We start from the raw sequence: 21,635 nt of genomic DNA on the forward strand, positions 1-21,635 counted from the left end.
CCTGCAGTCCATCTTGTACATGGCCTTAGGCCTCTTATGCAGCTCATTCTTAGATCGTTCAATCCTACTCCTATAGTAGTCGAAACTCAAACACATCTGAAACAAAGATGAACTGGTCATTTGTTCCAATGTAATACAAGCCATGTATGCCGAGGGTTTTATTTGGGATTGATGGCAATCGCCATGTTTCCTTTTGATGTGAATAAAATTGTGCGAGGCGATCAGATTTTCAGAATTCAGTACCTGCGACATCTTCCTCTCATGGAGATCAGGGATAGTAGAACCATTTGAAGATAATTTTACTACAGAACTCGCCATTCAAAATTTGATGGTCTTATCAAAAAAAAAAATGGTGGATGTTACTCCTACTACTGTAAATCCCACAACATATACAGACGCTTCCACATTTCTAAATTAATTTAATTAACGAAGATCGTTAATTATAATACCAAGATACTTAATCTAGCACCAGCTCCCCTACCAACGACCCGAATATCACATCCACCAAATCCACGGCCAACTCCTCCTCTTCCTCGTGGAAGCATCTCCACCGTCCGTTCACCTCCATCTCCTTAATCTCCGCCTCTCCATCGATCCACTCCCTTGCGGCCTTCAATATCTCCACCGGCTCGCGTGCACCTGATGTTATTCTCACGTGCGTCCTGCATCGCGATGGACGGTCGTGATCGACACTATCGGAGGAGGACAGCCGTTCGATGAAGAAGTCCACCAGAAGCTTCTCGATGAGTGGGCCCACCCGAGCTCTAGCTTCGAGGTCCCAGAGTAGGTCCCATGCCCTCATCTCCACGGTGTCTATGTGACCGTCTTCTCCTTCGTCCGATGCCACGTGGTCGCTGGATTCCAGCTGGTCCTCAAAGGACGACAAACGATCTTCGAGGTCCATTGGTTCCAGCTCAGCAAGGCCCTCGAACCGTCGGATCTTCTGCAGCAAATGCAGCTTTGTTCCTGTACCAGATCGGAGAGATATTATTTTAGTATAATTACTTCCGACGCCGATTAAAGGTTAAACAAAAGCTAGGGAGGGCTTTTTACCCAGCACAAGGCTACAGATACGGTTTGTTTTTATCGGACGTCCTGACTTGAAGAGGAACAACGCGTGAAGCAAAGGTCTGATATTAACTTTTTTTTTTAATTTACTGAATGAAGACATAGGTTTCATTAGAATGTTGAATAGAAGGGGCCCAACTGTTAAATTAATGACTATTTGTGCCTCGATAGTCGATGTCGATGAATAGAAGCCAAGGTTTTTGATTTCTTTTTCCTTTTTTCATTTTTCAAGTGTTCTACAGGTGGCTAGTGTCTTCTGTGGTTATTACGTCTTCTTCAATGGTATGGCCGGAGACAATGGGGAGAAGATTGCAGAGATCACTTACTCTCGATATTGGCGAGGCTTTGCTGGAAGGAAGGAGAGGGGGAGGGCTCCTCTTCTTCCTCCTCATATGGAAAGTCCATCACAGACACCGGGCTTAGTTGCTCCTTCTCCTCAGACTGGCATCCTGGGCACTCCATCCTTTCGCTCTGTCCAAAAAATTAATTTGTTAATCACTGAATTTAAAGTTTCAACTTTCAAAATGTTTTGGAAATTCCAGAAAAGAATTAACTTTATTTTCTCCTATATATTTGTTTCTCAATCATTTCAAGCTTGCTGGACCATTATGTCCCTACATTCAAGATGGTGCACTGTTGTTGCTGATGAATGTATGTACGCTACAAGTTGATGCACCTAAATATCTTTATACAAAATAACGCAAAAGTTCACTTGAGTTTTAATTTGATTTTCTAGAAATACAAAAGCGTTAGCGTGCTATTGTGCACCAGAATACTAGCTCTATTTCCAAACGTAGCACGCGTGGCGGAAGCTTCCGGTTTTACGGGATTGAGATCTAACTTTGGACAACGAATCCACGTAGAAGTCCAAGAAAAGATTAGGCTACCGGCTAATTAAGCCCTTAGCGGTTACAGGCGCATCATTGGGGAAGATCTACAGCTTAAACTAATCCCTCGTGACCCGTACCCTGTCTCACCCACCGACCGGCTCGGTGGAGCGCAAAATAATTATAGCTTTTGCACTGCCCGACAAAATATACTAGCACCAAGAGACTGCGAATTTGCATCACCCACTTTCACTTTTATATGCCATACACGTACGCCCACTGCCTGTATGTCTCTCACTTCACCATCTTGTGGGCTTGCGCCTAGCTCTCCTCAAGGCAATTAACAATAATTGGCATGTACTGCTACTATAGTCCTACTAATCTAGTACTCTAGTACATTTTTAATAGTCTTGATCATTGAACAATCAATTAATTATGTAAAGCGGATTCATACTGAAATTCCCTTCATAAATGGCTTAAGATTTATTCTTTTTTGGCACTTGCATTTGCTCTTTATTGAAGTTATTGGACGGCAGAGAAGGATGGAGGACCAGGAGAGCACGGCATCGGTTAGTTCAGCAGTCTCATTTCAAAACAGCACCTAACTCGAAAAATTATCATGTGGATCAAATCCAGTGGTTCAGTTCAAATCCTGAGCCATACGTAAGGTAGAGGACAGACACATTTTTATTTGGCCTTGAATTGTTTAAATATAAAGGGTAATATGGCGAGGGACTATTGGGCTGATCCGGTGCATGTGGTCCACCGAATAACTAGACGTCTAACTTTCCTTAACGCCGTTTCCCTGCAGCTGGCACTCCCCTATTTGTCCACAATTAATGGCCCCATCTCACCAAATTTGAGCCGGAAACGCCACGGAGCAGAAAGGAACGCCGTTCGAGGCGGAAAAGCTGAGCCCGCGCCACGCCCGATGAACACCGTACTGACGGCGTGGAGAGCCCAGACGGGTTATCAAGAAAAGGGAACGGAACGAAACAGAAATGACGCAGCGAACAGGCGTGGCCCTGACGCTTCAGAATAGGGACCGCCCCCCCCCCCCCCCCCCCAGTGGTCCGAAATCCAAATAGTATTAGGCTTGAATTAAAAATTCAGGAAAAAATGCACCTAACTGTAGAGCCAAAAATTATTGAAGCATTAATTCGAGCTCACCTTGGGGGCTCGGTGGCCGGTGGGCGTCTCGACGGAAACGGAATCCCCACCGACAGCCATTCTCCCCGTCGGGCTACGCGGCGGCGGAGAGCCGTTTTTGTCGTTGCCGGTAACGTCGCCGGCAGCGTCGATCTCGCCGAGGCACTCGGAGCTACCGATAGACGACCGCAGGAAGGCCAACTCCCACCAACTGCTACGGCTACCGACAAGGGGGGAGGCCAACTCGAACGACTTCCTTTCCTCTCCTTCCTCCTCGAACGAACTTAGCCGTACAATGTCTTTGACCCTCACTCTAGTCTCGTTTTCTTCCTCCTTCCCTCTCTTCTTCCGGAAGCTTCCTCTAAACCGCTTCGATAGACTTCTGGTGAGGAATCGGTCGTGGCAGGACCGACACCTGGAGGAGGAGGCGCCGAAGGGGAGGAGCCTGAGGGCGTGGATGACGGCGGAGAGCCTCGTGAGGGTACCCTTGGATCGGGCGCGCACCAGCCTTCCCTCGCCACGGCGGAGCTCCGCCTCGAGGAGGAACCGCATAGTGGTCGAGTCGCCCCGCCGCAGCGTGCACCCTGACCCAGAGCAGGACTCCAAATCCGAGTCCAGCTCAAGGTACTCCTTGAGCATTAATGGCTTCTGTCCCGTCATCACCTTTAGTAACTAAAGAAATATCTAACCAGAGACTAAGAGAAGGGATCTAAAAGACCTGGACAGGGGGAAGGGTAGAGCCGGAAGTGGGTGGATGGGGCAGTGGCAACGGTATTTAAAGGGGGAGAAGGAATGAGGACGAAGTGAAGAGGTAGCTTCGGAGGCGGAGATATCTATCCAGACAAAGAACCTGCGAGGTAGGGGCAGTAAAATAGTCGGGAGCAATCCATGCTAACAGGAAGGCTCAGAGAGAAGAGGAGGAAGAGAAGAGAGGAAGAGGGGGGGAAAAATGAGAGAAGTGCGCGAGCGCGTGATGGATGGTTCTCTCTTAAACCCAGGGTGGCCGTTTTTAATACCGACGAGGTAGGAGCTGTTTGTAATTTTTTTTTTTCTTTGTTTGTTAGGTAGGAAATATTTAGGGCAGCCACGTCTGATAAATGGTGATTTGTAGTTTTGGACTGAATGGAGCCGGGCAGGGAGACGTCTTGCGAGCGCTTGACCCTCCCCACGCGAGCAGTTATTTTCCGAATGGAGCAAAGAGAAAAGCGGTAAAAAACAAGAAAACGTGGGAGAGGGGGTGAACGGGTGAAATTGTTTGGAGGATTCGAAAATCCGAACCCTGAAGTTGACATGTAGAGGGGACGCGTGGAGGGTGGTGGTAGGGGAAGGGCACGTGCGGATTGGGCGAAGCAAGCGGAAGTGGAGTCCGTGATCAGGATCCGATGTTCGAGCATTGTGAGGAGCAGAGGAACGTGGAGTCCGTGCGCGCGTGTCGGCTTCCGTCCTCCGCTTCCGGACGAAACGGGTTCGGGCCAGTGTTGCTTGCTTCGATGGACGATCCGCTGGTCCACTTGATCTAGGTATTAGCGAGTCCAAACAAACCAGATTTACAGGCCGTGATTATTTCTTTATTAATTTTATTTGAAATACATCCATATGGGAATGGGTGTTTTGTTTCCGCAAAGCTCTAGAATTAATCTCAATGAGTGAGGGAGGTTGGGGACCAACACCATCGCTCAAGGCTGCTTGCTGAAATGACTAGTCCCAAAGAGTGATATAACGATACGATTATGGTGCTTTTTGGTGCTCCAAATAAGATCACTATCTTGATCTTAGATCATTGATAATCTTTATTTCAAAATAATTTGATCCTTGATGATGTAAAACTACCGTATTTAAAGATCATTAGATATCCACAAGCAACTTGTTTAGTACGCCATGGAAACTCAAAATTAATAACTATATAATATCAAAACTATTCCTGATATATTCCATAAAATATATTTATTAATCATGTAAAATAATTTTGTAATATAAATATAAAGTGCAATAATATGTTTCTATTGTAATTTTAAAATTTAATCGAATAATAATATTATAATAATATATTATCATATAATATATCATAAATATAATATATGTAATATCAATATATTATATATTATATATATAGTATATTAGATATATTGATATGCTAATTTTTTATAATGGAGTGAGGGGCATTTTTGTTCCTAAATTTTGTCATAAGATCATTATCCTATAATGATCTTGGATATCCAACCTTAAGAACAGATTTTCTATCACTGAGCTGGATGGTGATTTGAGAAGTTGGGGTGATTTTGGATCACTTCTATATAGAATCATCACATTGCAACCAAATGTGGTGATCTGGCCACCTCCATTCACATTACTCTTGATCTTGGGATGATTACTCTATACCAAACACCCCTTATGGGAGCAGATTAGACTGCGAGACAACATAATCGTGAAGTTTAAGAAACAAATATTGTATCCAAAGCATCTTGTACTTCTTTTGATGAATTCGTGTAATCTCTCCAAGTGCTAGAGGGTTTTGATGAAACGTTGGTTGGTAAATTAGTATGATATGATGGAATAAGAGAGTTTTGCATCCATGTTTGGTGAGGTTAATTGGTGCAATCCCAAAAATGTGCATATAATGGCATAGGTGCTCCAATCAAAATCTTCTTCCTTTGTGTTCCAAGTTGAAATTGAGTGCAAAATTAATATTTTGGTTTCGGCAGCTCACCTGTCCATGCACCCAAAATCTACTTCTCCACTTTCTACCATAACTTGATTTGCATATCAACTCCCGCTGTCGCTTTACGAAGACTCATAAGCAATCATTGGACTCTCCCCCTCCAGTAACTTTTCATAACATAAAAAGGACTTTGCTGATTACTATATATTTGCAGTTGTGTGGATTAAACTATTATTCATACGTTACATATGCAGGCAATGAACAAAGAACAAGATAATCTCGCATCAAGAACAAGATACGTGCTTCTCGTCCGGCCCCCGAATATAAAGTTGGTGGCAAAGAAGAAACTGCCAGAATAGTGACCCTCCAAATGGCCAATAGAGAACAAAGATACGACGAAGAAAATAATGGACGCCCTGATGAGTGGGGCACCAAGATATATGCTTACTGGCTAAAGGGTAAAAGTTTTTGCTGCATATAGATGCTGCACGAGTGCATCAAGACATACGTGCAAGCGTTTTTTATGAGCAACGAGGCATCCATGGCCTACAGAAACACATCATAGAATACCACACAAAGACGTTATTGCTAGGCTGCTAGCTGGGTGGCAGTCTATACGTGTAGCCCTCTCACGGGTCCATAGCACTGTTGGGCGCCAACAACGCGTCCAAAACTAAAGCCTTTAAACCACACGGCTACGTCAAGATTGGAAGGCATAATAATTCGCATGATTGAGAGGAAAAAATTAAGAATTTTTTTTTATGAATATTCTTCGAAATATCGAATTTTATATGAATATTTTTTCAAAATTGATATTTGCATGTATATCTTTGAAAAAACTTTGTTATTGTTCAAATGCCCCTAATATAATGGTTGTTCTAATGGTGTTAAGAAAAATCAATTTTATATTAATTAAATTTAAAATAAAATTTTAAAATTATACTATTGCTCCTGTTTTCTTTTCTGTTATCGGGATCGTGATCTATTTGCATGTCTACCCACTAAAAGTATTTTAGTCATTTTAGTTTGAAACCATAAATTTTTTAACGTCGTTAGATAGCATTGGTACATATGTAAAAATAAAAATTTTAAAAAAAAGTAGGATAGCAAAACAAGTGTTTTACGAAGGTATATATGTAAATATTATTTTTGAAAAGATATTCATGCAAAATTTAATACTTAGAAGAATAATCATGCAAAAAAATCTAAAAATCAATTGGATTATTCCGTGGCCCCACGGTTTGTTGGTGCCTGATCAAGCCTAACGCTAGCTTCTCCCTCCTAGAGTACCAGGATAGGGGATTAATTCAATGCTAGTTGTCATGCTCTGTGCAGATACATGCACTGACTTGCACCATGCATGGTACTTAGATTCTTCCATTATGTTTATTTCTTTATTTATTTTCTAGTAGGATTATGTATGTTCTTTCCTCCATAAGAAATCAAGGCAGTGAAACGACCCCCTATCCTTCGTCAACTACAAACATTTACGTCATAAAGCTCGTATTATTTAAGTTTAGCACGTCGGCAAGTGGGACGGCGGGGCTTTACCAAGGGGATTGATCTGGAGTTGACTACAAACTTTACTCATGGTTAAAACTGAGATGTCAGTCACATCAATCAGTGATCAATATAAAGATTTCATTTGATCCTAGCCAATGTGGAAGGTGGCATGATTTTGAAAAACAAAATCTATTTTTTTTCCAGGTTTAGATATCAAGATCTTGAATTTCAAAATAAATATAAAGGGGTAGAAGATTTTGATCAATATATTGATTAATGTTAGATAGTCTTGATTTTTATCGATTTATAGTAAGGGTCAAGATTTTATATATTAACTAGTTAAATGCCCAATGGAGACAAAAATCTTGACGTTGGCCAAGTTGGAAAAATTGATGATAATTTTGTATTCTAATTTGAACAAGAAAATCATTTAAAGGAATCCGATGATATTATTTTATTAACTCCATGCTTTAATTCTTCACCTATCAAAGCCTAATTTGGCTATACCAGCCATATATCATACACATCTATTCTTTAGTAACAAAGGAAAGCAATGGTCTAATAACAATTTGTGAGAATCTGTGCGGGCATATGTTCAATTCTAAATCGGCTATGCACTTGATAGATATTGAGATATTTATATAGAATCAAAAAATTTAAATAATATTTTTTGGTTAGTCTTTTTGAGTAAGGTCATAAATTGTTATAAATGGTATAAGAGCATATCCGACCCATGGCCTATATAGATGAGGAATACTGCAACACGGATCTATTTAGGCTAACCACATGCTGATCGAGATGTTTATGATTAGATTTGAATTAATTTAAATTTTTGGTCTAATGAGGTCACTAAGGCTTAAATATAAGGACAAATATTTGCATACTTGAATTAACTTATACAGGTGACGGCTGACATATATCCAGATGCCATATGGCATGCACTGAATTTGGCATTGAAATGTGGCATGAGGCTACTATGCCATTCATGGATGGTTGTGAATTGGGAGCCAGCTCTTTCTAGGTTACGTGAGAACTCGAGCTCTACAAAGTTTTGGGGTATAATTCATATCCTATATTCTAGAGGCTAGGCAATATCTTCCCCGGGAGGAGCCCCTAATTTTTACTTCGCTCACCTTTTCTCGTTCCAGATACATATTTCATTGTGCTTCCAGCTCTCAGATAACGAACGCAAGTGAAGGTTGGTCAGCGTTGAGAGAAACCCATTGATTACCGAACCTTGCTCTTTCTCCTCGCCCAGATTCATTTGGATACGGTGGTGTCCGGTCTCGAAGTCTCCTTGTCTTCAATAGTGGTCCAAATCCTGCCCAGGTTGGAATGCTATTTTTGTTCAGGATTCGAGTACTGCTGCAAGATAATGGCAATGTTTTAAATGGTCTACCTGCCATGACGGGATTTTAAAGTATCAGTTCGCTGTCTTTGAACAGACTCTGTGCCCTTTCATGGGCCATTTTGACTAGCTGAACTGGTTAGACAATGGGTCAAGCCAGGTTCAAGTCAGGCATTTGGGGTCTAATCTATCCAAAATTGAACCATGAGCTCTACGTGCCAGTTCCGATATGAAGTCTGCGGAGGCTCGTCCACAAGAATCCTAAAGCTGACTCGCTTATTATCAGCCGTGCTTAATATTATCTGAACATTGAATCGAGTATTTTAATTCTGCTGGTTATTAGGAAGCCAGTCTTGATACAAGCCAATCACTTATTCCGAACGCATTGTTTGATTACATACCTAAACTCCTGGCTTCTTAAACGTGGTTTTATTAAAGACAACAGAAACTTCAATCAATCATATTGAAAAAAAAAAAAAACAAAAACAAAAACTTCAATCAAGTTATTGATCCAAAACCTACCTTTTTTAGAGCTATGAGAAGAAGTTTTGAAGGGAAGCAGGAAGAAAATTAGTAGGAAACATGTATAGGTTTAAATTATTTAGTGGTAGCCTTCCCTTTGATTAACCATTTAATCCATGGTTCAGTAACTTCAGTATGGCTAGCTTTGTTGATGGTTTTCTTGGTCTAGAGATGTGTCAGGGTGAACTTCCATACTGTTGGAGTATTTCAAAATTCCAAGCCTATCCTTCTTTTGTCGTGTATACTTTCTTTAGCCCAACATTGGAAAAAGATGAAACTCAAATGGTCTCTATATAGTCTTCAACCTTTTTAACCTGGTGAAGCAAAAAAAGTAAGTAGCCCATGCGTGCACAAGCCTGGTGGAGGTCCAAGGCAAAATTGGCAGATCCGATCCGGAAATAGGTTAACTAGGCACATCGCGCATAGGGAGGGACCCCCCTTGCCTTTTTTAAAGAAAATACCTCTTCCTTCTCTTTGTGAACTCTATAATCTTTCTCTTCCTCTCTGTCTTCCTGAGTGATTGTGGGCTGTTCGCTAGTGTCACTATATCTGCGAGTATACGCTTGGAGTGATCCGGTTGTTGTATCCTGGAGGATAGGCCGCCATGATCTGCTACATCGAGATTCATTCTCCGAGGGGCGCGATCTACTCTTAAGGACAGTAATAACACGCCTCAACCGATAAGTTGTTTCTTACAGCAATACAAAAACATGTGCAGGAAACCTTGCATGTTGGCTAGCCAGTTCTTCGCAGCTTCGTCATGCATATTCCAGAGATCTCGTTTGGCTTCGGATGTCACCTTCCAGTCAACTGGGTATGGATGAGCTGCCTCACGGGCAACCCGAGGGACTTATCACGCTACAGAACAATTGCATTGACCCTAAGGCTTCGTGATTTTTCCCGTTTAACCCTGGAATAAGTAACAAAATCCATTGAGCTATCCGGCACATTAGTTTAGCCCATTTATCCGGTCAGTGGCTCAAAATCTAACATCCTCAACCTGAAGGTTGAGACCGGAACACCAAGATAAGTCCAAACCCCACTTCAATAGGAACTCCCAGCACGTTGGCAAACTCATGGTTGTTAGCTTAATACGTCTTCAGACTGAATTGCACCAAGGACTTCGACAGATTTAACACTTTGTTCCGAGGGAAAGCAGTACTCTTTAAAAGCTCTGTTCATTGCAGCACAGTACTTCTAGGAGTTGCTTTAGAAACCATTATACAGTCATCAGTGAACCTTAATATTGGTTCAGCTATGTGAGTTTAAAGCGTTTGATTTGTTGCTGAGATGCTGCATTCTTAAAAGATCTGGACAAGGACTCAACACATAAGACGAACGAGTACGGTGACAACGAATACCTTGCCTTGCCGCAACCGAAGATTGGAACCATGAAGTAGAGCGGAATTGTAAGCCAAGGCTTCCATCACAATGTCTATTTACATCCCATCTCAAATACTTGACAGGAGGCTACGAGTAAGGGCAATGTAAACAAGATTAGATAAAATAAAGGCAAATGAAAATCATCTGATACTTCTTTGGTAGGATTGGGTTCGGCCACAAAAAGTCCCATTCGCAGGGATACATGTCGAAGAAGTAAAATTCAGCCATGATGTTGAAAGATCAACACTTGGCTATGAGATCAACCATAATACAAGGTACATAAAAATTGGATGGCTAGTAGTAGACTGAGGCAACCAGATTAGTTTCAAAGATATTCTCCAAGGTGCAAGAATCGTATTATAAGCAGAAGTAAAGAGTCCAATTCATAAATCCAAGTCGTAAATATCAGGTTCAACTCAACAGCCTTAACTACGACGATATTATCCATGTGGCAAGGCTTATAGTATTGCATTTAACCCTTATGAAATAGGTACATAGTACCTCACTTAATCTCTGCGAAGTAGGTCAATAATACCGTACTTAACTCCTGCGGAGTAGGTCCATAATACCTTAGTTAATTTCTGTGGAGTTGGTCCATTTTAATCAAGTTTAGGAACAATCAAAGGGCCAACTTTTAACCCTCACACGCAGGGTCAATAACATAGGCTAAGAGTCCAAATTCAATCGTATCAAATATCTTTCATAGAATAAGATATATCATATTCCAATCAATAAACATATATATATATATATATATATATATATATATATATATATATTAAGATCAATATAAAAATATTACCTCCAAGTTATGAATCTATTTTCTATTCAAAACACAGTTTAATGAAATTCATAAATCGCATGTAAATCATTTCATAATCTATTATTTGATGTTAAAAATTTATATTAATTAATTAAAAAATCTAGGTGTTTATACCACATCTAGATCGATTGTGATCTAAAGACAGATGTAGTAAAAGAGGTACGGGCCAAAATACCAAGGGCATAGGTTGAATAAATATAGTACAAATCCAAAGGAGCGAGAGTTATCCGCCTATGATGGTTACACCTATCTTTCCACTATTTATAAAATGGAAGGAGTGGGTAGTTACACCTATCTTTCTACCACTCATGATGTGAGAGGAGTAATACTAATTATTATGCATGGTAGTAGTGGGTGATGTAGCAAATAATAACAAGAAGGAGCATCCATGAGGGGTAGTAGCACCCATCTTACTAGCTACAAGGATGAAGGAGCCATATATAAATATTAGATCACAATGTTGAAAAAGGAGGATCTTGGATACATCAATCAATCTAATTTTATATTAATTATCTTTGCTTTATTTTGTACTTTGATTACTAGTAGAACTCTACCGTAGGAGCAGTTGTAACATTGTTTTCCTCTATTATAGCCCCAACTACACCCAATCCAACCTTGTCTATTTTCTGAATGGTTGTGCAATGGTAGCGAAAGTTCTTAAAGATTACAGTATTTGGAACTATGCTACTTTCTTTATCCTTTTTTTGATTATTCTCTTTCCAGCTACTCAAATGCCGATAGTACTCATGTGCATCCACCAATCTTGCATTGACTTGTGACCCCTCTTGACGAAAAAAGTTGTCAAGACTATGAGAGGTGGATCATTACTTACCTTGTGAGTATATAGATAAATCCAAATAAATTCTAAATTTCTTTTCTTAAATCTTGATTGATGAATTATATATAGTATAATACCCCTTCGCTAGACTTCTTGTCCAGAAGACTGCACCCCTTTACAAACTTAAGTCCCACAATTATAAAAGGTACGAGCAACTGCAGAAAAAATAGGAGTGGAGTGGGGTTGGCATCCGGTAGCCCGGGTTGGTCTAATCAGATAATGTAATTGGTGAAGTCGTGAAATGAAAGTCTGACCAAAATAATGATAATACAATAAAGGTTGATGGTGATGGAGTCAAATAGCGCCTCACGAGAAACATGGTGTGGGACGATTCTAAGTGGCCACTAGGGCGATTCAAGATCCCTTTACAAGGATTTGACCAAGATCATAGAGAAAGACCCTCTACTAGGATCTACCCAACCCAACAGAGAGTGTGTGTGAGAGAAAGAGAGTAGAGAGAGAAGAAGAGAAGAAGAAAATAAGAGAGGAAAGAAGAAGAAAGAGAATATGAGATAGAGGGCAACCAACTAGGGCTGCCTCTCTTAGGAAAACGAATGAGGTCGGTGGTGGCTGGTGGCTGCACTAGTGGGTCGCTAGAAGACTGGCGACAACAATCCCTGCGGCGGCTAGAAAGGAAAGAAAGAAAACATGGGAACAACAAAGCTTGGTATAACGGATATTCGATGACTGAGGCTCCATTGGGCAATCACAAATTCCAAGAGGCTTCTATTGCAGATTCGACGTGGCTGGATTCAGTACATAATAAAGCAAAAATTCGGTGAATATCTAAAACAAGGGAGGTGGTCTGGACTCGATTTTTGGCGAACCTTCACAGGAATCTAGGTTGATGGCTACGCTTCTCAACGGAAAATGTGGGGAGGGAGAAAATCAGAGGGGTGGAGGTGAGTTCCACCTTGCCTCCAACAAGGATTGGTCATGGTTGATGGGAGGCAGAATGGATCGTCCTGCTCTGGAGCCACCCAATTCCGGCCGAACAGACTTTAGAGTCAAGCAGGCTAAACTTCGGTCCCGCTAAGAGCCAGGCCGACCTCAAATCCCGTCGAAGCCCAAGACGACCTCGATCAGAGGCCAGGCCAACCTTAGCCCCTGTCGAAGGCCGAGCCGACCTCGCCTATAGCTGCACTCGCACGTGCACCCACGTTCGCACATGTAGCCGAACATCCCAGCCATGCTTGCTGCAAGAGCCATAACCTGCCGCACCTGCCAAGAGCCATAACCTACCGCACCTGCCAAGAGCCATAACCTGCCGCACCTGCCAAGAGCCATAACCTGCCGCACCAGCCAGCACCATGCCGTGCACAAGGACTGCCCAAACCGTGTGCTTCAAGCGAGCCCTTACCTTGGCCACACGCCACCTGGCCAAGACCATTTCCTTTCATGATGAGGATGGACCATACCTCAGCCACCTGGGCATCCTTGTGAGGACTATAAATAAGCCATATAAAAAATACTGAGGGACTTTTTTCCAAAAAGGTTGGATCAACTCTAACTTAGCCATCGGAGGCTCTTTGCTAGAATCTCCAGCCAAAACTTTGTATAGGTACACCAGAGCGTCGGAAGTGGCTTCCTTTCTCCGTTCTGGCCGGCATCTTCTCGGCTTCCTCCGGCGTGGTCACCCTCAGGCCAAATTTCAACCCCAACAATGGCCATAATAACGACGGCGAACGGTGACGAAAGCTTGAAGAAAAAGATAGGTGAGGAAGGAGAAGGAAGGGGGGTTTGAGCATGGCGGAGTCCTCCTTGGAGTTTGAGAAAGAGGTGCAGTCCACCTTTGTCTTGAACATGGGCTCTACCCCCTGAATAAATTTGGGAACGGGCTATTATAGGCATGCTCTAGTGCCAGTCTGGGCTAATAGGTCAGGCCTAGCTAGGGGATTATAGACCCATGGAAAAAAGGTGTATTGTGATCTCCATGCTGAAGCCAGGAGATACCGAATTTCTCTATAGTCTCGGTACCAAGCTAATAACAAAAATGGTCTTTAATCCACGCCGGCTTTGTCTATAGTCTCTAGCCCACCCATCTCTGAAGGCCCCAATCCCCTCTCTTAAGTGGCCCTCAAGTACGCCATTGTCTCTCGGCGGAGGCCTCCTCACCCTTTGGGGTCTGGACGACCCGTTTGCTCGTCGTCATTTGGTTGAAGTCTTGGAGAGTTGGCCGCCCGAGAGAACGAAGAGGGTGATGGCCTGGTAATCTCCGAAACCAGACGAAAAATATTCATTTTTTGATTGCTCCGATAAATTTAATTTCCTATTCCGTTCATTCTTTTGTTCTGTTATGTGATTGTCAGAAACCTATTGATTTTAAATGAATCGAAATCTTTGTCTCGTTTTTGTAAGGGAAGTTTCATAGAAGAGTGTTATTTTGAGGCCTATTGGATTTTTTTTTTCTTTTAAATTAGTGTTGGCCTTGCTTCCGATCTTGATTTGGAAGAGGAATAAGCATTTACCTCGGAGCATGGCATTCGGTTGCGTTCGTTGCAGCGCTTTCGGCTGCAACATATGGTAAAACTGATGAGCAGTTGTTTATGCCAGGAAAGCTTGTGGCAACATAATGTGTTTAATAGAGAACTGAAGGCATAAATGCAGAGTAATTAGAATTCGGTAATTATAAGCTCTACATCCTGGGTATTTTGAGTATTTATACAATTATGGCTATACGCCTGGATATAGGAGTTTCAATTTAGGCAATTGATCAACCTTTTGCAGGAATAATGTTTAAATATTGTCCTATTTGCTTTTCTTTTTTTAATGGCTTAATTGATGTCAAATTGTCGACTTCATCAGACCGATATTATTGTAATGTAGTGATGATAGCTGCTGATCTTTCATACCTCACTCTTGAATGCTTTTCTAGTCGGGGCTAATTGGCATTGGGAGATTGCTCTGCACGTTCTCAACCATCATCTAGATAGGCTTCATCACCTTTGGTTGTCTTTATCTAGTTACCGATCTTTTTTGACTAGTCGGTACATGCTTATGCTAATTAGGATGTTGAAGTTATTGAAAGGACCACAGCAATTTCAAAGGGACAAAATGATATATGTCTCAGGAGCTTGATATGACTGAATGCACTTCCGTGTAGGTTCTTGGTCTATTTGAAGCCCTAAAGTTTCTTATCTCTTGCGAATGGGTGTTTAAGATCAAAATATGGTAGGTTCTTTGGTCTTGTAGTGCAAAAACACAACTTGACATTGATTATGTAAAGATTCTTCATTCTGTTACCAAAAGCAAATTTAGCTCCAGTGCCCTCTTGAAGAAAGAAGGTTAGCATGCAAAGAACATATTAAGATGTTGTTGGGACTGAGGAGAGAGATAAACCACATAGCATTAAGAATTAACAAAGAAAATAGCATTAACATTGGAAGATAAGTATTGCAAAACAAAAGATAAACTTGGGGGTAAAAAGAAGGCATGAAGGAAATCAATAGATGAGCTAAAGAGAGGAGAGGTGAAAGCAGATATTAATTTGAGTATCTAGAGGTTTAGGTTGAGAACATTTTGGTGAATGATAATGAGATTATGGGAGGCAAAAAGTAATTTCTACAAATATTGACTAGGTTTATTTTTAGACAAATATATTTAGATCTCAACTTGGAGTTCAGTGATAGCTACAAAAAGGTTGTCGAATGGCAAGGTAGTGAGGTTAGCTAAAATGTCGATTGATGTCTAATAAATTGTGGGAAGAGAGACTAAATTTGGTAATGAAAATGAGGAACTGCCAAACAATTGAAGAAATATCATGTTACCCACTCATCATGAGTGGGTAACATGTGCAACATAAATAAAGAAAGAGAATCGACTCTTGATGTTCAAACATGTACCGATTATCATGCCATTTAGACTATAACAAGCACTGTGAAATTATGGGAAAGGTGGTGGAGCATAAAATAGGAAAATTGAGAATCATTTCTTCAAATTATTTTGTTTATGTGCCTTAATGTCTAACATGGAGGCCGGCTTCTTGCAGAGTCAACTGAATTGGATGCTTGATTGGAAGTTATAACCTATATGAGACGATCATGAATTATTTCCTCATTAACTGAATCATACACATTTGCGCACACACTTCCCATATTCTTCTATGAATTCCTTTTACTTAATCTCTTGTAGTGCCCTATGTATCTTTTGACAAGACTCTGTTACAGCAAATGTGTTTTGATCTGTAATCTTCCTATTTATATTTGCTTCCGCTGTCTATTTTTTGCATTGTATTGACAAAGTCTTCAATAATTCATTTCAGCATTGCTGACAATGTCTACAAATAAATCATGCAATTGATTTTATTTTCCTGAGACACTAGTGCAGTCTAAAAGATCGATTTCACATATAATGACCATGTTTGATCATATTTTGGGCTGCATCAGACAAGGGACAAAAGTCTAAAGAGGTCGAAATGATGGATATAAGAAGTAAAATGGAAGTAGAATAAGGGAAGAGAATAAATGGACTTTTGCACTTAAATCCAGACTTTTCACTCTATATCCCTTCCCTTATAAAATCAATTTTATGTATCTTGAAACTGGCCCAAAATTTTAATACCATACAGATTATTTCAAAAAATAAGCATGTTAATATCTAGGGTGATGCTTGAGATAACTCTCATCCTTTTGCCGTATAGTTCAATTCCTTTCTATATATTACGACCTAACCTAGTAACCATAACAAGGTGTTTATCAGCCACATATTGAGTCCATCTAAGTCTCATACATGTCTTATTTCCCAGAAAAACTAGCAACCTAGTATTAAGCTCAGCAGCCGACTAGAATAGAATAACCCACAGCCAACTCAGGCATTTTTTTGGCCCATTGTAAAGGAAATCTGAGTACAGAAATGTTTCCTCAGAAACCTTGATGCCCTAAAATTGTCTTTGGCCATGTTAATCACGTAGATAGGTTCTCCTAGCTCAAGGAATGACCATTGCTTATAATTCATCTTCAAATTTTAATGCAAAACCTGCATCATTTTCCTAATAGTTTCCCAAATTCTACTTAAAAATATGCTGCTCAAGTTTTTCCCTCTTCTTTTCTGGTTTTTGTTTTGTGTTTTCAGAAGATCTTGGAAAAGATTCCAACCCTTTTTATCCCTAATCTACTTCCATGAGAGATCTACACAATAAATTTTGGCCATAAGCTTCAGTCTCCACTTCTTTTTTGCACTTCAAGAAAAGGGCCTTCTTCCGCCATTCAATTTGGATTCCAGTATTGATGCGCGTCACGTTTAAATAAAATGTAGTACCATAATTCTTGGTGTTCTTTTTTTTTTCCTAATATATTTATTGGTTTTTCTTTACCACTTTTAAACCTAAATATATTTGCTTATTATTTTATTTCCTTCTTGTGATTCCTTGAATGAACTTTTTATAGCCTTTAAGATATTCCTTTATAATGCTCTTGTGCATATGGTTATTCTGCAGGCTGGTTTCTTTTCAAGTTTGAAATTAAAAATGTGGGAGAATATCATTACAGTTTGGTCACCCTCACAATCCAGGTATATAGTTCTGCAGTATGATGGTCAATGGGAAACTGAAACAAGTTGTTAATTTGTAACTTAGTTTGATTACTTCACCTGAAGATAGATATTTCATCAAAGTAGGATAAAGCCTGAGTAGCAGATAATACTTGTTATGCTTTGGTGTGCTTAGGCGGTGCTTTTGTGTGCATCTGAAGTGTAAGAGTCAACCATGGACTGACCTAATAAAAGGCAAAAGTGCAACAAGCACGACACAAGGCAATGAGGCAACATCCAGGTTGGCTCCTAAAGAAGTGAAAACAGTTTTGATGCTAATAAAAAATGTGAAGGCTACAGACAATTAATGATCTGGAAAGGGTGCAAGAAGGCAGTGGACAATGCAAAACCTTACTAAATGATGTGGCCATGGTGGTGACAGTAACCTGATACGTGATGTTATTGGAGTCATAATGCATACATCCTTGATGCCTATGTAGCTGCAGCTGCATCTATATTTACATAGGTAACGTCAATGCATGTGCTCCTAGGTTTTTTCTAGACTCTTTTTATTTTGTAAGAACATGAATCTTTTTTAGATGTTAAAGGTTTTAGATTTTTAAGGCAAATTGATATTGCTGTTCTGGGCAGAATATTCTGGGATGCTAAATTCTAGCAAAATAACTTATCTAGTGCTTTATATATCATCTGATTTCGGTAGAATGTAGGTGTTTCTTATGAGCTCAGCCTTGTAATATGAATGTACTATAAATCAGTGTCATCTTGTTCTTTGAGTAATAATTATAATCAGCCACGAACTATGTGCAGGTGATTGCACATAGCTATCAAGTGGGATTCCCCACAAATTGGTTGTCTCTGTTTTCCATGAATTAGCATCCCTAAGAGACGAAGCCATCCTACATACCTCCAAAACTAGGTGGCATTTCATGTAGAACTAGATGAGCAAGGTGACAAAATCGGTTGTGGAAAGAGAATAGATCTAGAGACAGAAAACAAGCAAAGAAAGAGGACACACAGAATTACATGGTCTGGCCCACAGTTTATGTCCACGGCCTGAGATGATTGGGAAATCTTCACTAATGGTGGAGAAAGTACAAAGAGGAGAGGAGAAAACCGCAATACAAAAGCCCTTAAATCTCATGAGCACATGGAAGCCCCATGATACCCTCAATGATGCAAAGCTGTAATCCCAAAAACCCTATGATAGGTGAATCCTATCCTTGTATGAGCACCTCAAAATTCAGATTGTTCTACACTGTGGGCCGAAGCCCCCATGGACTGAGGGCCTGAGTGGAGAGGCCCTTTTGGCAGTACCTCTAAATAAAAGCACCATAACAAAATCCATTACCCTACATAAGTGGGATGTTTTTTATTGGTTATGTCAGCTTTTATTGCAAGAGAGGGTTATTGCGGTACTTCATGTTGGTTGCTTGTTTGCTTAGGAAAATCTTTGATGTGCTTTATTGTGTGTTTCTTGTCCGGTTTTGCTTTTATGATTGCTCTTATTTTCAAAAAGTTTATTTGAAGCCTGATAAGGGTTCATTAGTAGCAGAAGGAAATTTTTTCCCTTGTTTATGCTGATCCAAAACCTTTATTTTATTATGAGATGGTATGGATCTTGCAGGTTCCCTTGGTTATAAATATGTTATTCAAACCATATATGCCTCATGGTTCATTTATATTTACTTTCCTGTTGAATTGTTAACTAGATGTGTGTTGCTTCACGACCTGCAACCTAAATTTCGCAAGGCTTGGATAAGGGTTCTGTAATACTTGAAAATTGCTGCCTCCTATCCACTTTGATGATCCTTCAGAACTGTGAGGTATTGGTTTGTCTCTATTGCAGAGTAGTTACTTGGATATGGACATTAGTGGAGACGTTTATAGGTGGTGTTGTTTGCTCTATACTGGTTTAGGTAGTGGTCTCTTGGAGAAAAATGGCTTGTTGGTACAGGATTGGAATCTAGTACTTGAGACTCGTAAAACAGAACTTAAATATTGAAAGAATAAATTATGGGGTCGAAATTACGAAGCTGAATCTTAATTTTACATGTTTAAGTTTGCAATCAAAGTTATATGGTCTCACTCAGGGAGGAAGAAAATAGGCCTGGCTGGGCAGCTGACAGTGGTAGATGTGATTGATACTGTTATTAAAGGGCATAAAAGCTTTATTTAAATGGTAAAGCTCGGGCCCGCAGGATCTTCCTTCTACACACCCACCAACAACCCTCTTCTTGAGACTTACTGACATGCATTTAAGTTAATTGTAAAAATGTTATGGCTGTTGTATGTTTTGATTGCTAACTTGCAGTCATTGTAATTTACCATGTTTGTATGGATCCATCGATAACTATGTTCACGATACAATAAATATATTTCAAATGACTAATATGCAAAGTTTCAGGATCTAAATTCTGTTATCATCTTATATTTACTTTTTGCATTGCTTGTTACTTAATTGTTTAGGTCACGTACCTTTTAGTTTTTCGGCAGCTGTACTGCAATCCAGGTTTCTGGCACAGAAATTGACCATCGACTTTTTCTATTGTTGAGGAACCATCAGGTAATCCTGCTTCTATTGTGGATAATTCACATACTTAATATGTTAATATATGTATACATGGATCTAGACATAGCTTCTTGTTGAATTTGTGGGAACTCTGGCACCAAAGTTTTATTCATTTTTCTGGTTTTCTATTGCTGATGAGCTTCTGGGCCTTTTGCTCTCTCAGCCTTTACAAACTGATACAAGGTTATCAAATAAAATCTGGGAACAAACCAGTTCTGTTGGTTCATTTATATTGGTTGCGATTCACCATCCTTGAAAGCTCTACTGAAACTAAGAAGATTAGCATTGAGACAAAAGGAAATCTAGACTAGGATGTGATAAGGCCAAGATCAGGACCGTTGACTAGTTGAATCTCATAGAACTAGTGCATTTGAACTGAGATCGCTACTAGTTCTATCGAGCTACTGAAGTACCAAATCGAGTAGAGCTGTGTCAGGAACGAGGATCAATGGGAGAATTTCCATAGCCACATGTCAGCTGATTTTAGCACTCCAAGAGAAGATTCACTGCGCTAGATCAGACTTTATTTCATGATGAAAATTGTGTCAAATAGGGAGTCCTAATATATGTTTTTATCTCTAGATTTCTTTTCTAAGTAAAAATTGTACCAAATATTTTTTGATACTAACTTCCATGCTGTGCTTTTTGCTTGTTTTATATCCCGATACATGTTGAGAGAATTTACCTGTTGGCTGCAACCTGTCCCTGCTTCACACTATAACAAGATAATTTTTTCTCTAAGATAGTGTTTTAACATTAACATTATCTGGGTCTCAGGGTGCTCCATACAACTGTTTATTTGTTCGTATTAAATCTTATTTGAGACCTTTCAGTCTTCTGCTTTCTTTTCCTTTTTGAAATGGTTAGATCTACCGCTTACGTTGAGGATACTGTATAGAGATGTCTCACAAATATGTTTGTAAGGATGAAGAAATGAGTTGTATCCAGCCTTCTCTTTAGTAAACTTAACCAGCATTTTGACTGAAGAAAGAATAGGGAAACGTGGAAATCAATACTCAGTCACGTATGAAATTGTTATTTTGAAAAAGTTGGCATCTCGGCTCCCCCGGTCCATGTTCTCCTAGAAAATTTTCTTAGTAGACGCGCAGTATACTCTTGTCTTGTTCCTTCAAAACAACGCCACCACGGCAAGCTGACTCAGCAGTTATCTTTCCGGAGAAATGATTTTCATCAATTACAGCCACTCGTTTCGTGAGCTTCAAGCGTTAAGCATGCATCATGCATCTTAATGCACTGCTATAAAAAAGAACGGTTGTGATTGATGGTGCCCATGCTTTTCGTGAATTAGCAGACCTCAAGAGATAATTTTTCACCATGAATTATGATGCAATTAACTATGATGGATGTAGTGGTCCATCACCTCCGCATTTGAAGCGGATTTTGGCAGTTACGGTTGCTACTGATTATTAATGATTATAACACTGTTTATAGAGTAAAT

General features: G+C 40.1%; 1 protein-coding gene and 1 long non-coding RNA gene across 4 annotated transcripts; one reads left to right on the top strand and one right to left on the bottom strand.

The window, feature by feature from the left end:
- Positions 1–226: 226 nt before the first annotated feature.
- On the bottom strand, positions 227–4,049 carry LOC103716876 (uncharacterized). Its single transcript, XM_039122730.3, has 3 exons — positions 3,066–4,049; positions 1,395–1,539; positions 227–966 (listed from the first exon to the last, which is right to left on the bottom strand). Exons 1-3 carry the CDS (start codon positions 3,702–3,704, stop codon positions 458–460), a joined length of 1,293 nt encoding a protein of 430 aa, XP_038978658.2. The 5' UTR covers positions 3,705–4,049; the 3' UTR covers positions 227–457.
- A 10,066-nt stretch (positions 4,050–14,115) lies between these two features.
- On the top strand, positions 14,116–21,035 carry LOC103716858 (uncharacterized). Of its 3 annotated transcripts, XR_005510087.3 has the most exons (5): positions 14,116–14,328; positions 17,555–17,628; positions 17,783–18,112; positions 20,074–20,170; positions 20,340–21,035. It is a non-coding gene; the product is annotated as an uncharacterized LOC103716858 (long non-coding RNA). The 3 variants fall into 3 exon arrangements; XR_005510086.3 differs by having other exon boundaries at positions 14,120–14,328; positions 20,074–21,035; XR_015976418.2 differs by lacking the exons at positions 20,074–20,170; positions 20,340–21,035 and having other exon boundaries at positions 14,121–14,328; positions 17,783–18,358.
- Positions 21,036–21,635: the final 600 nt, after the last annotated feature.

The sequence above is a fragment of the Phoenix dactylifera genome, chromosome 3 (genome assembly GCF_051530095.1).
Source record: "Phoenix dactylifera cultivar Ajwa chromosome 3, Ajwa_hap1_PhDact_Kaust_v1.1, whole genome shotgun sequence".
Taxonomy (NCBI): domain Eukaryota; kingdom Viridiplantae; phylum Streptophyta; class Magnoliopsida; order Arecales; family Arecaceae; genus Phoenix; species Phoenix dactylifera.

Bases quoted from the DNA above. Each gene is read 5' to 3' on its own strand.
- LOC103716876 (XM_039122730.3), bottom strand. From the start codon at position 3,704: ATGACGGGACAGAAGCCATTAATGCTCAAGGAGTACCTTGAGCTGGAC. The intron at 1,540-3,065 runs GTGAGCTCGAAT...TTTTTTGGACAG, and splicing joins CCGGCCACCGAGCCCCCAAG to AGCGAAAGGATGGAGTGCCC. The intron at 967-1,394 runs GTAAGTGATCTC...GATCTGGTACAG, and splicing joins AAGCCTCGCCAATATCGAGA to GAACAAAGCTGCATTTGCTG.